Source organism: Paramisgurnus dabryanus, chromosome 11, assembly GCF_030506205.2.
Source record: "Paramisgurnus dabryanus chromosome 11, PD_genome_1.1, whole genome shotgun sequence".
NCBI classification, from domain to species: Eukaryota; Metazoa; Chordata; class Actinopteri; order Cypriniformes; family Cobitidae; genus Paramisgurnus; species Paramisgurnus dabryanus.
In genome coordinates this window covers 9,725,321-9,745,237 of record NC_133347.1, presented here as the reverse complement: position 1 = coordinate 9,745,237, position 19,917 = coordinate 9,725,321, and the positions used below count along the sequence as shown (strand labels likewise).

The window sequence follows — 19,917 nt, the reverse complement described above, 5'->3', positions numbered from 1 at the left end:
AACAGCCTGGACTGCAATACCCACTCATTACAGTAACTTACCCAGGACATTGAGATAAACCACATGGTATACATATAAATATTCCCGATATAAAAATTCAGCCACACAGCTGTCTTAGTAAGATTGTCATTGCTGATTGCTTGATCAGGTCGCACCAGTTATTCTTTTTTGCGGTGTACATCATTGTTGTTTTGTGCCACAGTTGCATTTCTTTGGCCTTTGGGAAGCCTCTTGCCTTTTGTGTAGGCGTGGTACCAGAAGTTGAGGAAGAGGATGAGGAAGATGAGGCCATAGAGAGCAATGATGTAGATGAATATGGGATACTGGTGAGGACAGTCTTTCATGAAAAAGTACTGGCTAATATGACAGGTTACAATGACAAACTGGATCTGGGGAAAGAAAATAATATAATAAACAAAGATTGCTAAATAAGTCGCTGAAAGGATTGATATATTTATATTTTTGTAATACATACTAGCTGCATTGACGTCAGATGTTTCTTCCACCATAGAAACTTCTGGTAGGCAGGTCCCAGAGCTGACAGCCCATAGTATGTATACATGATGACATGAACGATGCAGTTGAGAAGGCCATGAAATGTCCCCGATCCACCTGTAATATTAAATCAAACAGATGCCCAAATTAATGGAAATCTGCATCTTTTTGGTGTACATACAGAGGCCCAAAGGATGAAACATACCTGGAGAGAACCTGACTCCAAACCACCAGGTGAAAGGCATAATGGAGTGATGGAAGACATGCAGGAAAGTCACCTGACTGTGCTTTTTCCGGAGCACAAAGAAAACCTGCCCAGAACAGGAGCATAAAGTGTATCATTACCACTTTTCAATGGGATAAAGGGCTGTTTACACAACAACAATTTCAACTGTAGACGAGAACGTTTTTATGCAGTTTGGCTGTTCGTTTACATGATGACAGCATTTTGAAGACAGGTTTTTAAAGTGCAAGTTTTTGATAACCTTGTCATCTCTATGTAAACCAAGTAACCGCAAATCTGAGACAACGGTGATGCCATGCGCATGTGTTAAAGAGCCCCCCCATTTTCCTTTTCATGATTTTACATTGCTTTCGGTGTGTGTGTGTGTGTGTGTGTGTGTGTTAGTACATGTTAAAGGACTACTTTACTTTCTTAAAAAAAATCCAGATAATTTACTAACCTCCATGTCGTCCAAAATGTTGATATCTTTTTGTTCAGTCCAGAATATATTACGTTTTTTGAGTAAACATTCCAGTATTTTTCTCAATTTAAAAGACATTATTGGACCCCAATAGTTTACGGTTTACATTCAGTTCAAACTTTTAGTTTCAATGCAGCTTCAAAAAGCTCTAAACGATACCAAACGAGGCATAAGGGTCTTATCTAGCAAAACAATTGTCATTTTTGGCAAAAAAAAATAGGCACTTTTAAACCACAACTTCTCTTTTTGCACCAGCCTTGTGACGTGCCAGTGCGACCTCACGTAATACGTTAACAACGTCAAAAGGTCACGCATTACATGTGAAACGCACATTTGTGGACTATTTTAAACAGTAAATGGACACAAAGACATTAATTTGTATCATTTTACATACAACAACATCAAAACGATCCTCTTTCTCCACACCTGTAAACACTGGGGCGATAGTTTCGCATAGGTCATGCATGACCTTTGAACGTGCTTACGCATTATGTGAGGTCGCACTGGCACATCACACAGCTAGTGCAAGATGACAAGTTGTGGTTTAAAAGTAAACATTTTATTTCTCTTACTAAAAATGACAATCGTTTTGCTAGATAAGACCTCTATGCCTCGTTTGGGATCATATAGTCCCATTTGAAGCTGGACTGAAACTGCAATTTTAAACTGTAAACTGTTGAGGTCCAATAAAGTCTATTAAATTTAGAAAAATCATGGAATGTTTTTCTTAAAATACTTAATTTCTTCTCGGCTGAACAAAGAAAGACTTAAACATCTTGGATGACATGGGGGTGAGTAAATTATCCAGATTTTTTTAAGAAAGTGGAGTAATCCTTTAACAATCTGCAAAGTTACAAATCCTGAAGTCTACGATGGCGCCAGTTATCGTCTCTAACTACAATCTTTTTTCTTGGACTACAATAAACACAAGGATTGTAGGTAACGGTTTACTTTCGCAGGGAGTTGATGTGGAAACATGCACATTATCCTAACTCCGCCTGCTCCATGTTTTCATATTTACAGAATTTACTAGTGACTATTCAAACCATGATTCAAACATGAGTTTTGAGTACAGTGTTCAAACACAGTGTAGAGTAGCGCTTGTTTGTTGTTTCTACGATCCCGAATGCAAACATAGATTGGTAAAGAAAGGATACTAAAACATACATCTGTTACATTCTGCTATGGTCATCTGAATTTTCTGGATCAGATTCGGGCTCGTATTGTTTTCAGGTAGTAAAAAGACGATATTAACTCTTGTCAGTATTGCATTGGGTGCTGACCTTCCAAATATGTTAAGGAGTGCAACATTGCACGGTCAAACCTGCTAACATGGGAGCCTAAATTAAAACGGACACGCCACGCAGCTGAGACGCTCACGCCACGCAGCCGGTGTGAATCGGCTCTTAAAGGTCCGACGTATGGAAATAATCTGACATGTTTTTTTTTAACCGGTGCATGCCTGTGACGTAAACGCGTACGTGAAGAGAGCCACCATGAGCAGACTTTTGCGTTTTACGCTTTAGATGGGAATGCGATGGTAGATTTCAGGGTGGTTTCACTTTTTTGGGTTTTTAAACCCAAAAAACGCCGTCGCCGTGTAAACGAAAGGCACATCCGATAAAATATTTTTACGTTTTTACCCTCGAGCGTTCTCGTATAAACAGGGCCTTAAACGCAAAGAAAAAAACTTTTTCGTTTTTCACCACCTCATTGTCGTGTAAACATAGCCTTGATTTTTAATTAACAGATTGAAAATGAACAGATTGACCATAGAAAAGCAGGGATGAGGTACAGGACTCTAATGAAAACTAATGTGAAACATTATTTTCCATATCCATTTCGCATTCACATTATAATCTTGCATGCCACAGATGCTGAAAATAGACTTGAAGCTTCATTGTTGCTCTACTAGACAAACAAGCACCTCCGGCATAAGGTTCCTCCCTACAACCAAAAATGTTCTCCTTTCCTCTAAATCTCATCCCCACCCTTATCCTACTAATAAACAGTTACTAAAACAGGCTGGCTGCCAAATTGCCCTTATTCTTTTATCCTAAATAGCTACTTTTCCAAGAGTTTGTTGGGAATTGACAACCATATGTACAACAAATTGTGACCCCGTCTGTGACATCCAGGCTAATCCATGAGATTTGGAGCATCAAAGTTTAATTTCACGCACTGATTGCACATTAATTTCATTTTTTGAAATCAGTATTTCACAAAAAAATGACTTTAGCAGGCAGGGTCACAATTCATTTATAACTAAACTAATGAACAGAACCACATGTATTTCAATAAACATGATTGACACCTCTATTCAACTGTTGTGTGAACGTTGCCAATGTCGATCAGAGGTCATAAAAAGAAAGTATTACTCACTGTGTCTAACATTTCAATGAACTTGGAAAAGTAATAGAGCCAGCAGGTCCATGCCATCTGGAAACAGAGAGATAGATATGCATGCCACCATTACATTTACATTACATTACAGTAACCACTTATGCAAACAAATCTTTTAATGAGTCACTAAATGCATCAGATATACAAATATAAATTATTATTAAAGGGATAATTCACCCAAAAATTTAAATTCTGTCATCATTTACTCACTCTCATGTTGTTACAAACCTGTATACCTGATGAACACAAATATTTTAAGGAATGCTCTTAATCAAAAAATGTTCATATTCGTATATCTTACTATGGCCGTAAATGGGGCTCACAAACAGTTTGGTTACAAACATTTCTCAAAATATCTTCTTTTTATAACGACACGAAAGTCAGGAAATGACAGATTTTTCATTTTTGGGTGAACCATCCCTTTAAAGAGGTCTATTATCGTGCACCTATTGACCAAGTTCACATTTTGGTTCACAAAAGGCAACTTGACAAACAACTCTCCAAGCCAAATACCTAAAACTGTCAGATTAGGTGATAAGCAAACAAAACAGGTGTGATGGGTGCAGCTAGCACTTCACACAGCAGGTAAAACAGCATTTCTCCCGTGCTCACCCTCATGGCTTGTGGCGACTGCGAGTAGTCCACCAGATCGCAATGGAATGAATACCCTGTTCCCCAACCTGACATGACAAACTGTAGAAAGAGAAAAGAATGAGCCTCGTTGAAATGCAGTTACACAACATTAGCTATGTACCGACACACAGCTATTGGCTCGCTTATTTTTAAAGCCACTTAAAATTCTGTAATATTATCGAATGCACTTTTGGATGACAGCAAAACCTGAACTGCATTGAGCTAAACAATGTAATCGTTTTCTGGAAAGCTTGTATCAGCATTGTATTGAACGGAATATTGATCACTTTTCCCTGTTTATTACCATTAAGCTGCTTTATAAATATCTGTATTGTATATGAAGTGCTATAAATAAACCCGACACGACTACAGGTCCAGTTAACGTGAGGATTCATTTGATGCTTTGTAGACACTTAAAATTTGAAATACCCCACATTGTGCACAACTATATAAATACATAATTATTATACAAATATTTAATTATTATTATTAACTATTTTAAGACATAGTTCACTACAAGCATACTCATTCCACCATTTAACATGACATTAACATATCGCCAAAAAAGATGGAATGGAATCCAGCAAAGCACGTTCACCAGTACAAAACTCACAAACAAAATGGTAGCATCTTTGTAAAGCATCTCCCGACCTCCCGAGCAAACGTGATTTGAAACAGAAACGTGCATGTTTGTTTGCAAGTAAACGAAATAACGTTTACCTCATAACACATGTAAAGAGAATAGGCCACGACGCTAAAATTATAGACGATGAGGACCCGCTTCAGTTCGAATGGCTTCCTGTTCTCCATTAATCTCGGCCCCAGTGACACCACAAAGTAGATATATAAAGAAATAATGATGGTTTGTGGCAGTGGTGATGACATGAGAAGCCAGTCTTCTGTCCTGGGGTCTGAAATCACATCACGAGAAGATCTGAACTCATGTTGCACTGTGACATCTATTGTTATTGCATTAGGTTTATTTAAAGTGGATTTGTCTAACGTATTGCTTCTCATACATCTATGTTAGCAAACAATAGTAACAATAACAAGCTTGTTAATCAAGATTCAACAAATAAATGATCTTGTTATAAAGACTAATAGTATCATATAAATAGTATTTATATGTATGTAACTATAAATACCAAATAGATTTGGTTGATGTGTAAATACGGGGGCATTCATATTTGATGTTTCCGAATTTATACGATTTTAAGGTGACTTAAGACAAAAATAAAAATACCATACCTGCATCTTTGATCCAGTTGTCATACAGTTGTGCAGCTGTGGTTGTGAAATCATGAATCCCCATTGCTGCCAATGATCAGAGCCTAAACCAGCAAAATCACAAACTACTAAGTGAAAATGAACACCATTAGTTTTTAATTTCAAGATCCACTCTGCAAAAAATAATAATTAGGCTTCAATAACTGATGTGATAACTGCATGTCACGGCCTGTGAAAACCCAGCTAAAGTCATTTTTTAGTGATGAACTGTAAAAATAAATTTGAAAAGCCATGTCAAAGATTGAAATTAAATGCTCTCTAATTCACTTATCCCACAAACTTTTAATATTCGAAGAAATATACTTTGAACTTGAATCTCACATACAAGCAACACACCAAAAGCTTTTATTGAATACACCTTTAGAGTACTGCTATTTATTAAATTGGCATGATGTGTAACCTAAAGGCCATAAAATGACATTCGAGATGCAAGGAGGACTCGTGCATGGAGGCACGATGAAAGGTTGTATTGTGATATGAAAACACAAGAAGTTAAAATGGCCAGTGAGACCATCCTCCATCCTCTTCGGCAAACTCTAAGCTAAACAAGAGGATGAGTGTTGGGACACAATGGACAGCAGTCAGTGTATGTTAGAGACACAGAAGTCAGGGCAGCCCATACAATAATGGGGGTGGATAACCAAAGAGATGCACAATGCAGAGAACAATTTACAATAACGTACTGAATTCAAAATACAATGGTTCAATTCGTAGACATTCATAATAAGATACAATTCAAGTGAATAAGGACTAAGGTTTCCATTTTATAGCAATGGCCAAAACTTGGGGAAAACTTGAACTATCTAATGTGTACCGTATATAGATATATATAAAAATGTGTACTATGTTAAAGGTCACCACTTCTTTAGATGTCAGCTCAAGTGTTTTTTAAACCCTTTCACCACGCAAATATTCATCCAATGTTCGGAAAAAGTAATCCAACATGTGTTTCAGGGTGTACCGGTTGAATTATCTGCACAGAGCTGCCTGCCTGGATACTGTCATCTTTACCGCAAGCCTTGACACGCCTGTTGCTATGAGATTAAGAGGTTGCCGGTGCACAATAAGGAAACCACCTTCGCTATCAACAGGTGCATTTGACTCTATAGTTTGAGAAACCTCAATACTAACAAAACTGACCCCAAAAAAATCACTTTAATGGTTAATGATTGTACGGGTAATAAAGAACGGCTTGTCTAATTTTTTTATTACCAAAACTATGACAGAATTCTCTCTTTGTCCACTTTTGCAGCAAGTTTGGCCAATAGAGATTAACGTTACATTTGTTGTCTACAATAGTTATATTCACCTGTGACCTAGAGCTATGATAAATATTAGTACAAATATTCATTACTGGTTAACCAAATGTATACATGTCGTCAACACAGAAGACTGATCAAAACCATGAGATTAATAAAAAAAAAAATGTATGCACCTGATGAGTAAGGACACTATACATAAGGTCTTACTATACAGACTACTTAACGTTACTGTATATAAATAAGACAACAAATACAAAGCAATGAAAGCCAAAAGTTGAGATGACATTGATGGGAGAAATTTGAATCCAATCCCAATGTTTATCAGGAAAGACAAAATATTCTTGCTTTTATGATAGCTAAACATCACAACAACACCAGATCGCATGAAGTTCACCATATACAAACGAATCCAGGTGCGCGTGCACCTGTCCTACCGTAAAACAAGCTCAGAATTCAAATTGGTATTACCACTCACCCCTGCGATCCTCCCACGGTCACCAGCACGCACGTTTTCCACCCTTCCTCGGGTAAAGTGGTTTAAAAACTTAAAGTTAAGGGTGTGTCGACACTAACTCCATCAATTATGTTTCAACAGCGGGAGTTTCGTCTACACACTGCAGACACCAGCGGCGGTGGGCGGAGACATTCACCTGATTGAGAGACTGATGGAACTGATTGGTTCAACGTCGTATCAGGATTTGTAATACTTGCAACTTATTGGTTATGTGGCTCGCATTAAAAAAAGCCATTTACAATACAAAAAGGTGTAGACAGCGTATGATATCAAAGTACCGCACGGGGCACAGCTTTTGAACCGCTCTCGCGGTACTTTGATGTCATAAGATGGTGTGTCTGCGCAGCGCCGCATAGAGTAGAACACGCCCATCAACGTATGAAATATTAACCAATGGCTTTATCCTGTTAAACATGTTTTGGAGACATATTTCATATGCTTGTGAATTTTGTTGACAGGAAAAGGAAACAATTTTGGATTTGTTTTATCACTTTATCTACTCAAGACTTTTTTGGTAAGATGTGGAAAGTTATATTAGTAGAAAACTGGGTCGTGTGGTAGAAATTAGTGTATTTGATGTGTTTTTTATTTTATTTTGAGAGAGCTAATTTGGAAAGTATTGAACAATATGATATACAGTAATTTATTGTATAGGAAAGTATCATATACACAAAACAAAATAAGCCCCTTGTAAACCAAATCTGTCACATTTTATGAATGATTTCAAATTATAAAGTTCCTATTTGGAAAAAGTAAAAACAAAAAGCTCTTAAAACATGTATTATTTTAAAAGTACTATTTTTTTTTTCTTCTTTCTTCTCTGATAACGTGTAATTTTATTTCTTTTTGTAAATGTGGCATTGAGCAAAATGTGATTTTTGTATTTAATGTCTTTATTCAGAAAAAAAGGAACTTATGATTTTTACATAAAAAAACTTTTCTTATTTAATTATTAAAAACAATGTTTGTAGCAGTCCAAAAATCTCACATTACAAGATATGCAGTGTATACCCTTGAATTGATAAACTGTAGAAAATAATGTAGTATATTTTAATGTTTACTACAATTAGGTAAAAAAACACTATAGTATCTATGAATTTCAGTGCAGTTTACTTTAAGTAAATACTAACATATACTACAGTATTTTTCGTGTGGAATGTTGCATGATTTATTCAATAACCTGTTTAGCACCATTTATGTACATCGACAAACACAAACATTTCTAGTAAGCTCGTACATGCTTACTGGTCTTCTAATGGTATATAACTTCCACCTCAAGGCAAAAATGCAAATCCTGCATAAGCAAACCTCATGACACCTGTTATGTAAAATATAAACATCCACAAGCCCAACTAAAGATTCTTAAGGTGCCAAAGGCCCACAAAGTTTGTGTTTGGTATTTTCCAGAGTAAAATGCCCACATTTCTGATTAATACATGTACATTTTGTGCAATCATTGATGCAGTATGCAATTACATGTAGTAAAGGCACGTTGACCCCTGAAGGAATGTATATAGTGGTTTATGTGGTTTTTTATTAACAAAGAACTGGACTGTTAGTCTTCATCGCTGCTCCAAGCATCTTCAAAAGCAGGATTGATAGCAGCTTGTGGTCCACCCTATGAAAAAAAAGAGCATCCAGAATATTTTGAATTCAATTCAAAATTCAGCCTTACGCGATACAATGATGCTAAGTGTGTGGTCACTGTAAAAAAATCCTTGTTGAACTTAAATTTTGTGCAAAAATGTAAACTATCTTGACTAGTGAGGAGTTGCTACTGTATAATGCTAAAAAATAAAGTTGAAATAACAAGCTAATTAAACTTTACTTTTACATTTAAAGCAAATCCTCACTAGTAAAGTTGAAATAAATTGTAAATTCAAGTTTTAAACTTCAAAATTTAAGTGCAACAAGGAATATTTTTTTCAGTGTATTTTTAACAACACACTGAGATAATTTAAATGTGTAAACCAGTTTATGTACAACTCGTTATTTAAACAAGTTTTTTGGGTTGAAAAACTGGTAAAACAGGATGTTGAACCCTAAAGAATGAGTTTTGATAAACTACAAACCATCTAGATGTGACGGCACTTGAGTTTATTTGTGCACCTCACACGTACAACATGTCTGAATACATACATGACAAAATGGACATAGTCTCAGTCTGATCTAATCTTATCTTATCTATTGGCTAAGGTCAATGAGGGCATTAACAAAGAGTGTTTATGTGAGCGCAAATGAATATTTGCTCAATGCCCCACCTAATTCAAACCCTACTCGCAGATCTGGAACAGAAATCCCCATTAATATATTTTACTATAGAAACATTTTCTAGAGATCATTATCCACATTGAAAAATTAAGTAAACTAAACATAAATTGATATATCTGAACTAAAAGATCTTGACTTGGACTAATAAAGTGACAGATCAGATGAAAGAACTGAATTCAGATCTTGGATATTGCTATTTCTCATGTATACAGCAACACATATGTATTACATTTCATCACCACATGTCTTCCCTGGGAATCGAACTTATGGCCTTGGTGTTGCTTGTGCCATGTTTTACCATTTTCTCTTACCTTTGCCGTGTTGCTTCCTTCATCTTCTGTGTCAGGCTGTCTTAACACTGGGACCCAGGCCAGAATGTTACAATCTTTACCTCCACTGTACAGTTCCTACAGACCGGCAAAAAAAGGTTGACTCACAGGGTTAGTTAATGCTGTCTAAATATGACAAACTACTAATGAAATAACGTCCTCAAACAATGAATACTTAATTAGTTTAAAGCAATATTACCTGGTAATCTGGATGAAACTCACAACAGTCTACGTAATTATAATGTCCTCTCAGCATGGTGATCAGCTCTCCCGAGTGAAGCCCATAAACTGCCACTGAGCTCCCACATGGCACAAACACAAACTCCGGGCTGCAGCCCTTCGATACGGCGAACTTGAGACCTTTCCGGCTCTCGTTTACAACCTTTCCATAGTTTACCTGTGGGGAAAATTAACCACTTCCATTGTTCAAATAAGTTATTCATTTACTGCACTATTTACTACAAAAATGCAGGAAATATTCTGAACATTAGGGAAGAAACCGGTTTAGACAAAGTGGAAAAAATATTAGCCATTTTCAAAGAGCATGTTTCTTGTGAATAACAAAGAAAAGGTTACCAAACAACCCAACCTTATCTTGTTATAGCCTAGTGATAACCAAGTCGTCTAGCAGCATTCTAGCTTAGCTGTAGTAAAATAACAAACTCCTTTGAGTAGTATCGGTTCATTAGAGAAGGCAAATTCCTTTTGCAATATGAACCTTAGGTTATAAAGAAACAGTTTGACAAGAGATTTACGTAAAAGCCTTAAGGGGGCAGTTCATACAGCAATAAAAAGACTTCCCCGCTTAAAGGGACACTTCACTTTTTTTTTAAATATACTCATTTTCCAGCTCCCCTAGAGTTAAACATTTGATTTTTTCCATTTTGGAAGCCATTCAGCCGATCTCTGGGTCTGGCACTACCACTTTTAGCATAGCTTAGCATAATCCATTGAATCTGATTAGACCATTAGCATCGCGCTAAAATATAACCAAAGAGTTTCTATATTTTTCCTATTTAAAACTTGACTCTTCTGTAGTTACATTGTGTACAGAAAATTAAAAGTAGAGTCAGGTTTTAAATAGGAAAATATCTAGACTGTTTGGTTATTTTTTAGCGCAATGCTAATGGTCTAATCAGATTCAATGGATTATGCTAAGCCAGTGGTTCTCAATCCTGGTCCTGGAGGCCCACTGCTCTGCACATTTTGTATGTCTCTCTTATCTGACGGACAATGAGATCTCTGCTAATGAGCTGATGATTTGAATCAGCTGTGTTAAACAAGGGAGACATACAAAATGTGCAGAGCAGTGGGCCTCCAGGACCAGGATTGAGAATCACTGCGCTAAACTATGCTAAAAGTGGTACCGCCAGACCCAGAGATCGGCTGAATGTCTTCCAAAATTGTAAAAATCAAATGTTTAACTCTAGGGGAGCTGCAAAATGAGCATATTTTCAAAAAAAAGTGGAGTGTCCCTTTAAGTTCCACAAAAAAAACATGAGAACATGGGGTCTAAAATGACCTTAAAGGAATAGTCTACTCATTTTCAATATTAAAATATGTTATTACCTTAACTAAGAACTGTTGAATCATCCCTCTATCATCTGTGTGTGTGCACGTAAGCGCTGGAGCGCGCTGCGACGCTACGATAGCATTTAGCTTAGCCCCATTCATTCAATGCTGCCATTTAGAGATAAAGTTAGAAGTGACCAAACACATCAACGTTTTTCCTATTTAAGACGAGTAGTTATACGAGCAAGTTTTGTGGTACAAAATAAAACGTAGCGCTTTTCTAAGCGGATTTAAAAGAGGAACTATATTTTATGGCGTAATAGCACTTTTGGGAGTACTTCGACTCGCCTGAAAAGTCCGCTCCCCTTCTCACTCTCATAATGGGAGAGGGAGGGTGTTACTGCGCCAAGTCGAAGTACTCCCAAAAGTGCTATTACGCCATAAAATATAGTTACTCTTTTAAATCCGCTTAGAAAAGCGCTATGTTTTATTTTGTATCACCAAACTTGCTCGTATAACTACTCGTCTTAAATAGGAAAAACGTTGATGTGTTTGGTCACTTCTAACTTTATCTCTAAATGGTACCATTGAATGAATGGGGCTAAGCTAAATGCTATCGTAGCATCGCAGCGCGCTCCAGCGCTTACGTGCACACACACAGATGATAGAGGGATGATTCAACAGTTCTTAGTTAAGGTAATAACATATTTTAATATTGAAAATGAGTAGACTATTCCTTTAAATGAGTGAGTATTTAATGATGACCCTACAAATTAAAGGCACAAGATTTTTGCATTAACATTCCAAAATCACTAACCCACGTTATTTATTTTGTTTACATGCGTACTTACATTATCCCAAATGTTTTCAACATAATTTAAATTCAGAGAATTCACATTTTTTTCTTATCCATTTTTGCCTTTATTGGATACACAATAACTGAGGAGATGGTGGGAAACAGGGTACGGCATCGGCAAATAACCACAATTTGGGATTAAAACTTGGGTCGCCGTTTGTCTGCACTGTATGACGGAGCAATGCCCACTACACCATCAGCTCCAATGAGAATCGTTTTAGTCAGCACCCCACCACTCTTCATAGTGTGATAAAAAGTTCCTGGACCCTTTTTGACTGCTACTTACTAGCGTGTTCTCCCCCGTGGCACTATTCCATAGCCGCATACGATCATCCGTGCCCGTGGTGAGGAGATAAAGACCGTCATCTGTGAAGCACAATCCATTCGCTCGCCCATTGTGGGCTGTGTTCACTGAAGAAAAAAAAAAACTCAGGATATAGCTTATGCTTTTTTTACCTGCAACATAAAGGCAATGAATCTAAAAAGACTTTATTAACTTTCTATTCACAAATGTTTTCTCATTTTGTTTTGATATATCTGACATTAGAAGACAAGAATGCAAATTAAGTGCACAGGTGATGATGAAAGTCCAGACCGGCCTATAAAGCGTATATTGTAAACAGTGTTTATCTAACACTGTAATATGAGCTAACAGCAGTTGCTTTTAGACAGAGAGGTTATTGTCCCAGTTCCTCTCACTGCACTCGTCCCTATGGTAACAGGTCGATAACAGTGATGAAGGCCTATGATGTGACTGTAAAAGTACCAGCCCAAACTCATCGTTCAAAGTGAATCGTACAAAAACACACTAATGTCATAAAAACAATAATGAAACTCAACCCTATCTTATGGCAATTTGTACGTATTTTACGAGGTGGCTAACTGTATTAATTCATATAATCACAATCGTACACTACATTTTAGTACTATTTTCTCTTGCCCTGTGACATTGATGTTAAGAGCAAGAGCAAGGTTAGGATTTCGTTTTTTTAATGATAAATTTACGTTTTTGTACGATTCACTTTGTTAATTAATACAAATTAGCTAACTCATAATATACGTAAGAATTCCTGTGAGATCAGGCTGTGAAACCCCACCCCTAACCCAAACGTCACATGGGCGAAAGCAAGTCATACAAAAGCATACGAATTAGGGATGCATAACGATTAATCGCGATTAATCTATAGAGGAATAAAAGTTTTTGTTTACATCATATGTGTGTAAACTGTGTATAATAATTAGTAGTATATATAAATATGCACACATACATGTATAATTTTAAGAAAAAAATTATTATTTATATATATATATATATATATATATATATATATATATATATATATATATATATATATATATATATATAATAAAGTATTTATATTTATATATAATATCAATTATACATAAATATACAAATGTATATACACATGTAAACATTTCTTACATATATATGCATGCATGCATTTATCTATACAATGTTATTATACACAGTTGACACACATATATGATGTAAAACAAACTTTTATTCCGCTATAGATCAATAATTATGCATCCTTAGTACGAATTGCCATGAGATTGCGCAGAAAATTACATATAACTTCTCATTCTCACGGTCCAAAATCAATTTATACTACTATCCATACATTAATGCATTTTACACATTTCATACTGCTTTATAATCTACCTATTATGTGTTTATCAGTTCAGAAATATCAGATAACCAATTGCAGCCTTTCCAATGAGTATAGACTAAAAAGCTTGATTGATTTCACCTCCTTCAGATGAGACTTTGGATTTGTCCCCATTGTGTTCATCCAAAGTGAAAAGACTCCCTGAAGCCCTCCTAACGTCCCAGACACGGACCCTGCTGTCAGTGCTGACAGAAAAATCCCATAGACAACAGTTACAGTCCTCTTTAGCCATCGACATTCATAGTCAAACTTACTTAATGCATTTCAAAATAAACACAAATGAATCCCTCTTCTAATAAGTCTAGACATACAAGTCTTTAAACCAAATAGATCCTACTGTTTAGTTAATGCTTAGCATTTCTCATACCTATGATGTTGTTATGCAAACATCAGCCTTTGCGTTTGGGAATTAACAACAAAGTACATGGGTCATTCTATAACAAAGGTGGAAATGCTTGTCCCTTGCTTTTGCAGACCCCTTAATCATTTAATTTGACCCAATAATCCCATAATGATATATATTTAATAAATATAGACTGTCCTTAAAATGATGAGAGAGTTTATTTATTTAATTTTCTTTTTTTTAAATGTCTGGTCCTGAAAATTGCCATGTCCCTTTGATCATACATGGAAGTTGAACTGTGCTATTTAAAACCATGTTTTTATAAAACAAATCTAATTTACATTTACCTTTAACCCTGTATGAATTTACTATAACACTGAAATGGTTAAAATACACTATTAATATGAATAATATCAAATAAATATTTGTCCCTCAAATTTATGTCATTGGTGTTACCCTACCCAAAGCACTTTTATTTTGAAACAATGCATCAGCTCTTTGAAGTTTTTCATGGGTCAAGATGTCAGTGGAATTAGTGTGGTGGAGGAAGGCAAAAGGTTTGTGAGATGTCTTACCTTATTTGTCTAAAATATCATGATATATCTAAGAATTTTGAGATAAGATTTTTTGGATGTCATTAGTGTTACTCTTTTTTTTTATAGCTGGGAGTGTTAAGATCTTTACATAAAAATACATTATACTGAATAAGTGTGTGATTGTTACATCTCTGATGAAATAGCACATGGCTAATGGCAGCCATTTTGTTAAAATATTAGTTTTTTTTCTGTTAATTGTCCATTGGTGTTACCGTCATTAGTGTTACTTCTCTAATGAGTACTTCCTAAGCACTATTCCTTTAACTGACGAACATAAAAGCATAAAAACAAAACAAGATGGAAAAGTTTATGAAAGTTTATAAGTTTTATCATATTCATTATCTATTATTATATTCTAATTTTGTCATTGGTGTTACATTGTGTCATTGGTGTTAAACCAAGTTTTGGTGTTATGAATGTATTTTCTTGTAATATCTAGTAATACTGATATGTTGATATGGGATGTAAGACATTGTTGATATATCAGTCTTTGCATCAATATTATTTGGTTGAATATTTTTGTTTTTGTTGGGTTTAAAGAAAAAAGTCAAACTGAGAATCAAATAATTTCATACAATGCTGGGTAAAGATGAAGAATTCTATCAAACAAATATTAATAATCAATTATTTTTCTTGCTGTTATCATTCCTCTACTCAACCTTTAACTAAATACACAAGCTGTAATGAGAAAAAATATTTATTATCAACATTAATGTTGTTTAAATCACAGTAACACCAATGACAAATAAATGACTCATGGATTCTTTATTAAAATGTATTAAAAAGTTAAAAATAGATTAAGGTCCCCGTTTTGCGGATTCATAGATTTGAAAAGTTAATTAATGCTATTAAAAAAAGTTTTGGGTATGTTGAAAGAAGTTAATTTAAGCAAATTTCCATCACCCGAATTCCACCTTTTCTGTAGAATGACCCACATACCAGAGTTACTGGGTTATACTCCTGTGGTTGAGCATTGTTTAAGCACCACAAAAGGTCAAGGGTTCGAATCCAGGAAACACACATACTGATAATAATGTATACTTTGTAATGCAAATTTAAAAGCATCTGCCAAATGTTATTTCCCTCATAGATATTTTTTGCTGATACAATTGTGCTAGAGTAAGTTTTACCGTATCTGTAATTGATACAGATCTCACAAATTAATTAATTAATAAGTTAAAATCCTGCAGGCTGTCGCGCTGCTTTGCTTTCTTAATTGTTTTCCAGGACAGTTTAAAAAAATCCCCTATGGCTCATTATCTCGCTCTCATTCACTCCCATTACAGAACAGGTGAGCAATGAAGCTGTACAGAAGCCTGACAACAATAATGCACAAGACTGCATTCAGACTTTTGTATTAAACAAAAAAAAGCCTCATGAAGAAAGAGAAGCGATTTTGTATTATAAATCCACATTCTCCTATGTGCAGAAAACAACTTGGAAAATAAAATAGCATTAATTAAACATGTGGAAATGTCAAGGAATACTCAATGGATAAACAAACAGCATCAAATAACACAGGATGAGTTTTTTGCCATTGTAGTACTCAGCGAGGTAAAGCCAGGTGTAATTATATTTGCACAGGTGTTGAAGTGCTTACCTTGCAGTGGCCAGGATGTGCTCATATCGTGGAGACCATCTCACTGAAAGGATCTCACCCCTGTGACCTGCCGGGGAACACACGCTTCAACAAAACTGACATTTTATTCAACCCTCATTATTTCTCACATAACCATCATACAGTATGGAAAAAAATCAATACTTTCATGATCACTAATGGTCATACTGGGAAATAAAAGTTTCAAAGTACAACTTGTCAATTAAAATGTGTACTAAGGCCGACAGAAAATTAAAAGTTGTGATTTTCTAGGCAGATGTGGCTATGACTATACTCTCATTCTGGCGTAATAATCAAGGACTTTGCTGCTGTAACATGGCTGCAGCAGGCATAATGATATTATGCACTGGCAGAAAATAGTCCCCTGCCACTGAAAGTTACTAATGGGACTATTTTCGGCTGCTGCGTAATATTATTGCGCCTCCTGCAGCCATGCTACAGCAGCAAAGTCCTTGATTATTACGCCAGATTGACAGTATAGTTCCTAGCCATATCTGCCTAGAAAATCGCAACTTTAATTTTCTGTCGGTCTTAGTAACTACAGAAGAGTCAAGCTTTAAATAGGAAAAATATTGAAACTCTTTGGTTATTTTTTAGCGTGATGCTAAATGGTCTAATCAGATTCAATGGATTGTGCTAAGCTATACTAAAAGTGGTAGCACCAGACCCGGAGATCAGCTGAATGGATTCCAAAACGTTAAAAATCAAATGTTTAACTCTAGGGGAGCTTGATTTTTCTCAACAACAAAAAAAACATTGCTTTGCCTCAGAAGATATTTAATAACTGCATGGATTCGTTTTTAATGTGCATTTTGGAGCTTTAAAAATGGGGACTATCCAACACCATTATAAAGCTGAAAAGAGCCAGAAACTTATTTTACTATAACTCCAACTTTGTTTGGCTGAAAGAGGAAAGTCTACAACTAGGATGGCTTAAAGGTGAGTAAACTATAGGTTTCATACGTTTTCAAAAGTAAACATTTTCATTTGGAGGTGAAGTTTAAGAGTCAACAATTACACTCAAAATATGTTTGGTTTTTAAAAGAGTACAATATCCCTCAACCAGGGCTGTCTCCATTAAGACAAAACAGGCATTACTCACCCTGTAGGATGTGGATGCGAGACCCAGACTTCAGATCACAAAGCTGCACTTTAGGGTCTTTAGTACCAACTGCCAACAAAGAGCACAATAGAACTGAGTGAGAACAATAAGACAACAGCACGAATACACTGATTCACTGATTTGTGAAATGGACTCAGAAGCATAAAGAAAGCCACATGTAGGGGTGAGCGGGGCACAAACTAACGCAGGGTTAATTGTAACATGGCTACTCTACATATTTATACAGGACTGAGCAAACTGTGCTTTTTGTCTTTATCTTTTACTGTCAGAAGATTATCTACTGTGAAAAAAAGTTTTTATGCATTTTTGTTAATATATTCAACATCATCTTATATTTTTTAGAGTTAGGTGTGTAAGTCACCAAATCCAACCTTATATTATTTTAATCCTGTCTGTAAAACATAACACCATTTTGAAACATGTCAAAAACTCCTAGTAACTGATATAGCTGGTATTAAAAATATTTTTACACAGCGGGGTTAGTTGTCACACGGCGTTACAATTAAGCCTCAGTTATACAATGATAATAAAATGAAAACAATGTAAATACTATTAATCAAAATTAAACCTATTAATACATTATCAAGAGAAATAACTCACAATTATGATTTTTTTTTTCGTCTTAATTGTGCAGCCCTTTCATAATAATCTATTTGTATGCATTGATGTATAATACAAGGATGGTTAGATGAAGGATCATCAATGGACAAATGTGTGGATATTTATCTATTATAGGCAGATATATAAACAATATCCACCTTTAGTATATAGACAGAATTTTAACAAAATTTTCTAGCAGGTGTTGCAACAAACCTTCTGTTTGTTACAATTAACCCCACCTAAACCTAACATTTGCACTCCTGTCACTTTCAGTGTAATTGTATGATAACTGTAGTTCCCATAGACAAATTTTCAGTGTTCATTTGTAGCAGAGATGTGTGTGTTGATTGGGTAAAAAATTATTTTGAATGATATGACATGCAGCAGAGAACACACCTGCTATAAGACAATGCTTCCTAGCTATAGAAGACATGTGATGGCAGTAGACATTGCCATCAAACTGGAACTCCTCAGCTGGCTAAAAATCAAAACATAAAACATGCTAAAATAATAGTATATCATAATATTTTGTAGATAAACATTTTACCACAAATTCACAATTGGTTGGTTTGAGGTGGGAGGATGTACCTTTAGAGTTTCCGTGTCCCAGACTTTCATGGTTTTGTCAAATGAGCTAGATACGAACATACCAGTGTCATGTGGGTACCACTGCACTGTTTCTACACTGAATTTATGCACATACCGGCTGGACCTTCATATAAAAAAGAGTTGTAAAATTCACACACATGGATCAAACAAACATGAGCAGATTTACATTAAAATCAGATTATCAAATACTGCCATCTGGTGGTCACTGTAAATATTTTGCATGTTTAATGAGACATGCTGACCTGCCTACTGTGCATATTGCTTTGCAAGTGTAATGAGGTTTCTTGCTGCTGTTTTCCAGGTCATAGACCACAATTACTCCATCAGATCCACCTGATAACATACTGCAATGCAAAACAGACCAGAGTTTGACTTAACTTTGACTGACTTTCAAGTTTGTGTGAATGCTCCACCTTGGGTATAAATACTATTGCATACTACATAAGCCAATAGCATATAAGTTACTCTCTTCTGACATTTGGAGTAAAACTTACTATCTTCCTTCAATAGCTTCAATGTCCAGGCTGTTAATACCGTTGCCATGGATACGATCAACATCTCTGTCGTGGTTCAACTCCAGACTCAGGACCCTAAACATACAGTACACACATTATTGATGACATGCCAAAGACATATTAAAGGATGGATTACACAGATGGTATAGAGGACCGATAAACTACTAATAATTACATTTAATATACCAGTACCTTCGTGTGGACTCTGCACGTCTCAGACGAACCGGATCGTCAAGCCCGGACTGCCTGGCATAGAGAAAACTCAGCATCGTTATAAACACATTGACGCTTTATGCGTTTAAATTCAGTTTATGTATTGTTTGTTATGGCTGTGTTGTCAGATTAAAATAACTAGGATGGCTGGCTACAAAATTAAGAAAAAACACACAGGATTTGTGGTGCTTAGTTGGCGTGTAAAACCGCGCTCTTAAAGTAAATAAAATCATTCTGCATTACACATTAAAAGCTATTTCGTGTTTCATATCTGACTGTTTTGTTTTAGAGGAGGCGGCCATATTCTGACGAATTACACGTGCCTACATCGTGATCTCTGATA

General features: G+C 35.7%; 3 protein-coding genes across 3 annotated transcripts in view; 1 reads left to right on the top strand and 2 right to left on the bottom strand.

Moving 5' to 3' along the window:
- elovl7a (ELOVL fatty acid elongase 7a) overlaps positions 1 to 7,414 on the bottom strand; it is an 8,053-nt gene extending 639 nt beyond the window's left edge. The window contains exons 1-8 of the mRNA XM_065248508.1: positions 7,260 to 7,414; positions 5,484 to 5,566; positions 4,956 to 5,146; positions 4,215 to 4,295; positions 3,582 to 3,638; positions 701 to 806; positions 476 to 612; positions 1 to 389 (exon numbers count right to left, since the gene is read on the bottom strand). The exon at positions 1 to 389 is cut by the window's left edge and continues 639 nt beyond it. Of these exons, the coding sequence (XP_065104580.1) occupies positions 159 to 389; positions 476 to 612; positions 701 to 806; positions 3,582 to 3,638; positions 4,215 to 4,295; positions 4,956 to 5,146; positions 5,484 to 5,547 (867 nt within the window). The 5' untranslated portion in view covers positions 5,548 to 5,566; positions 7,260 to 7,414 and the 3' untranslated portion in view covers positions 1 to 158. The remainder of the gene's footprint in view (positions 390 to 475; positions 613 to 700; positions 807 to 3,581; positions 3,639 to 4,214; positions 4,296 to 4,955; positions 5,147 to 5,483; positions 5,567 to 7,259) is intronic.
- The window catches only part of LOC135729190 (retinal Mueller cells isomerohydrolase), a 298,130-nt gene that overhangs the window by 255,197 nt on the left and 23,016 nt on the right, over positions 1 to 19,917 (top strand). The gene's annotated exons all lie outside the window — the stretch shown is intronic.
- ercc8 (excision repair cross-complementation group 8) lies at positions 7,988 to 19,877 on the bottom strand. Its single transcript, XM_065248507.2, has 12 exons — positions 19,554 to 19,877; positions 19,341 to 19,436; positions 19,089 to 19,190; positions 18,826 to 18,949; positions 18,634 to 18,715; positions 17,617 to 17,685; positions 16,497 to 16,563; positions 14,039 to 14,142; positions 12,553 to 12,677; positions 10,098 to 10,295; positions 9,881 to 9,976; positions 7,988 to 8,916 (listed from the first exon to the last, which is right to left on the bottom strand). The coding sequence occupies exons 1-12, from the start codon at positions 19,628 to 19,630 to the stop codon at positions 8,854 to 8,856; spliced, it is 1,203 nt and encodes a 400-aa protein (XP_065104579.1). The 5' UTR covers positions 19,631 to 19,877; the 3' UTR covers positions 7,988 to 8,853.

Coding starts and splice junctions, on each gene's coding strand:
- ercc8 (XM_065248507.2), bottom strand. CDS start 19,630: ATGCTGAGTTTTCTCTATGCCAGGCAGTCCGGGCTTGACGATCCGGTT. Junction 12,678..14,038: donor CAAAGTCTCATCTGAAGGAG/GTGAAATCAATC, acceptor TTTTTTCTTCAG/TGAACACAGCCCACAATGGG. Junction 9,977..10,097: donor AGTTTCATCCAGATTACCAG/GTAATATTGCTT, acceptor GCCGGTCTGTAG/GAACTGTACAGTGGAGGTAA.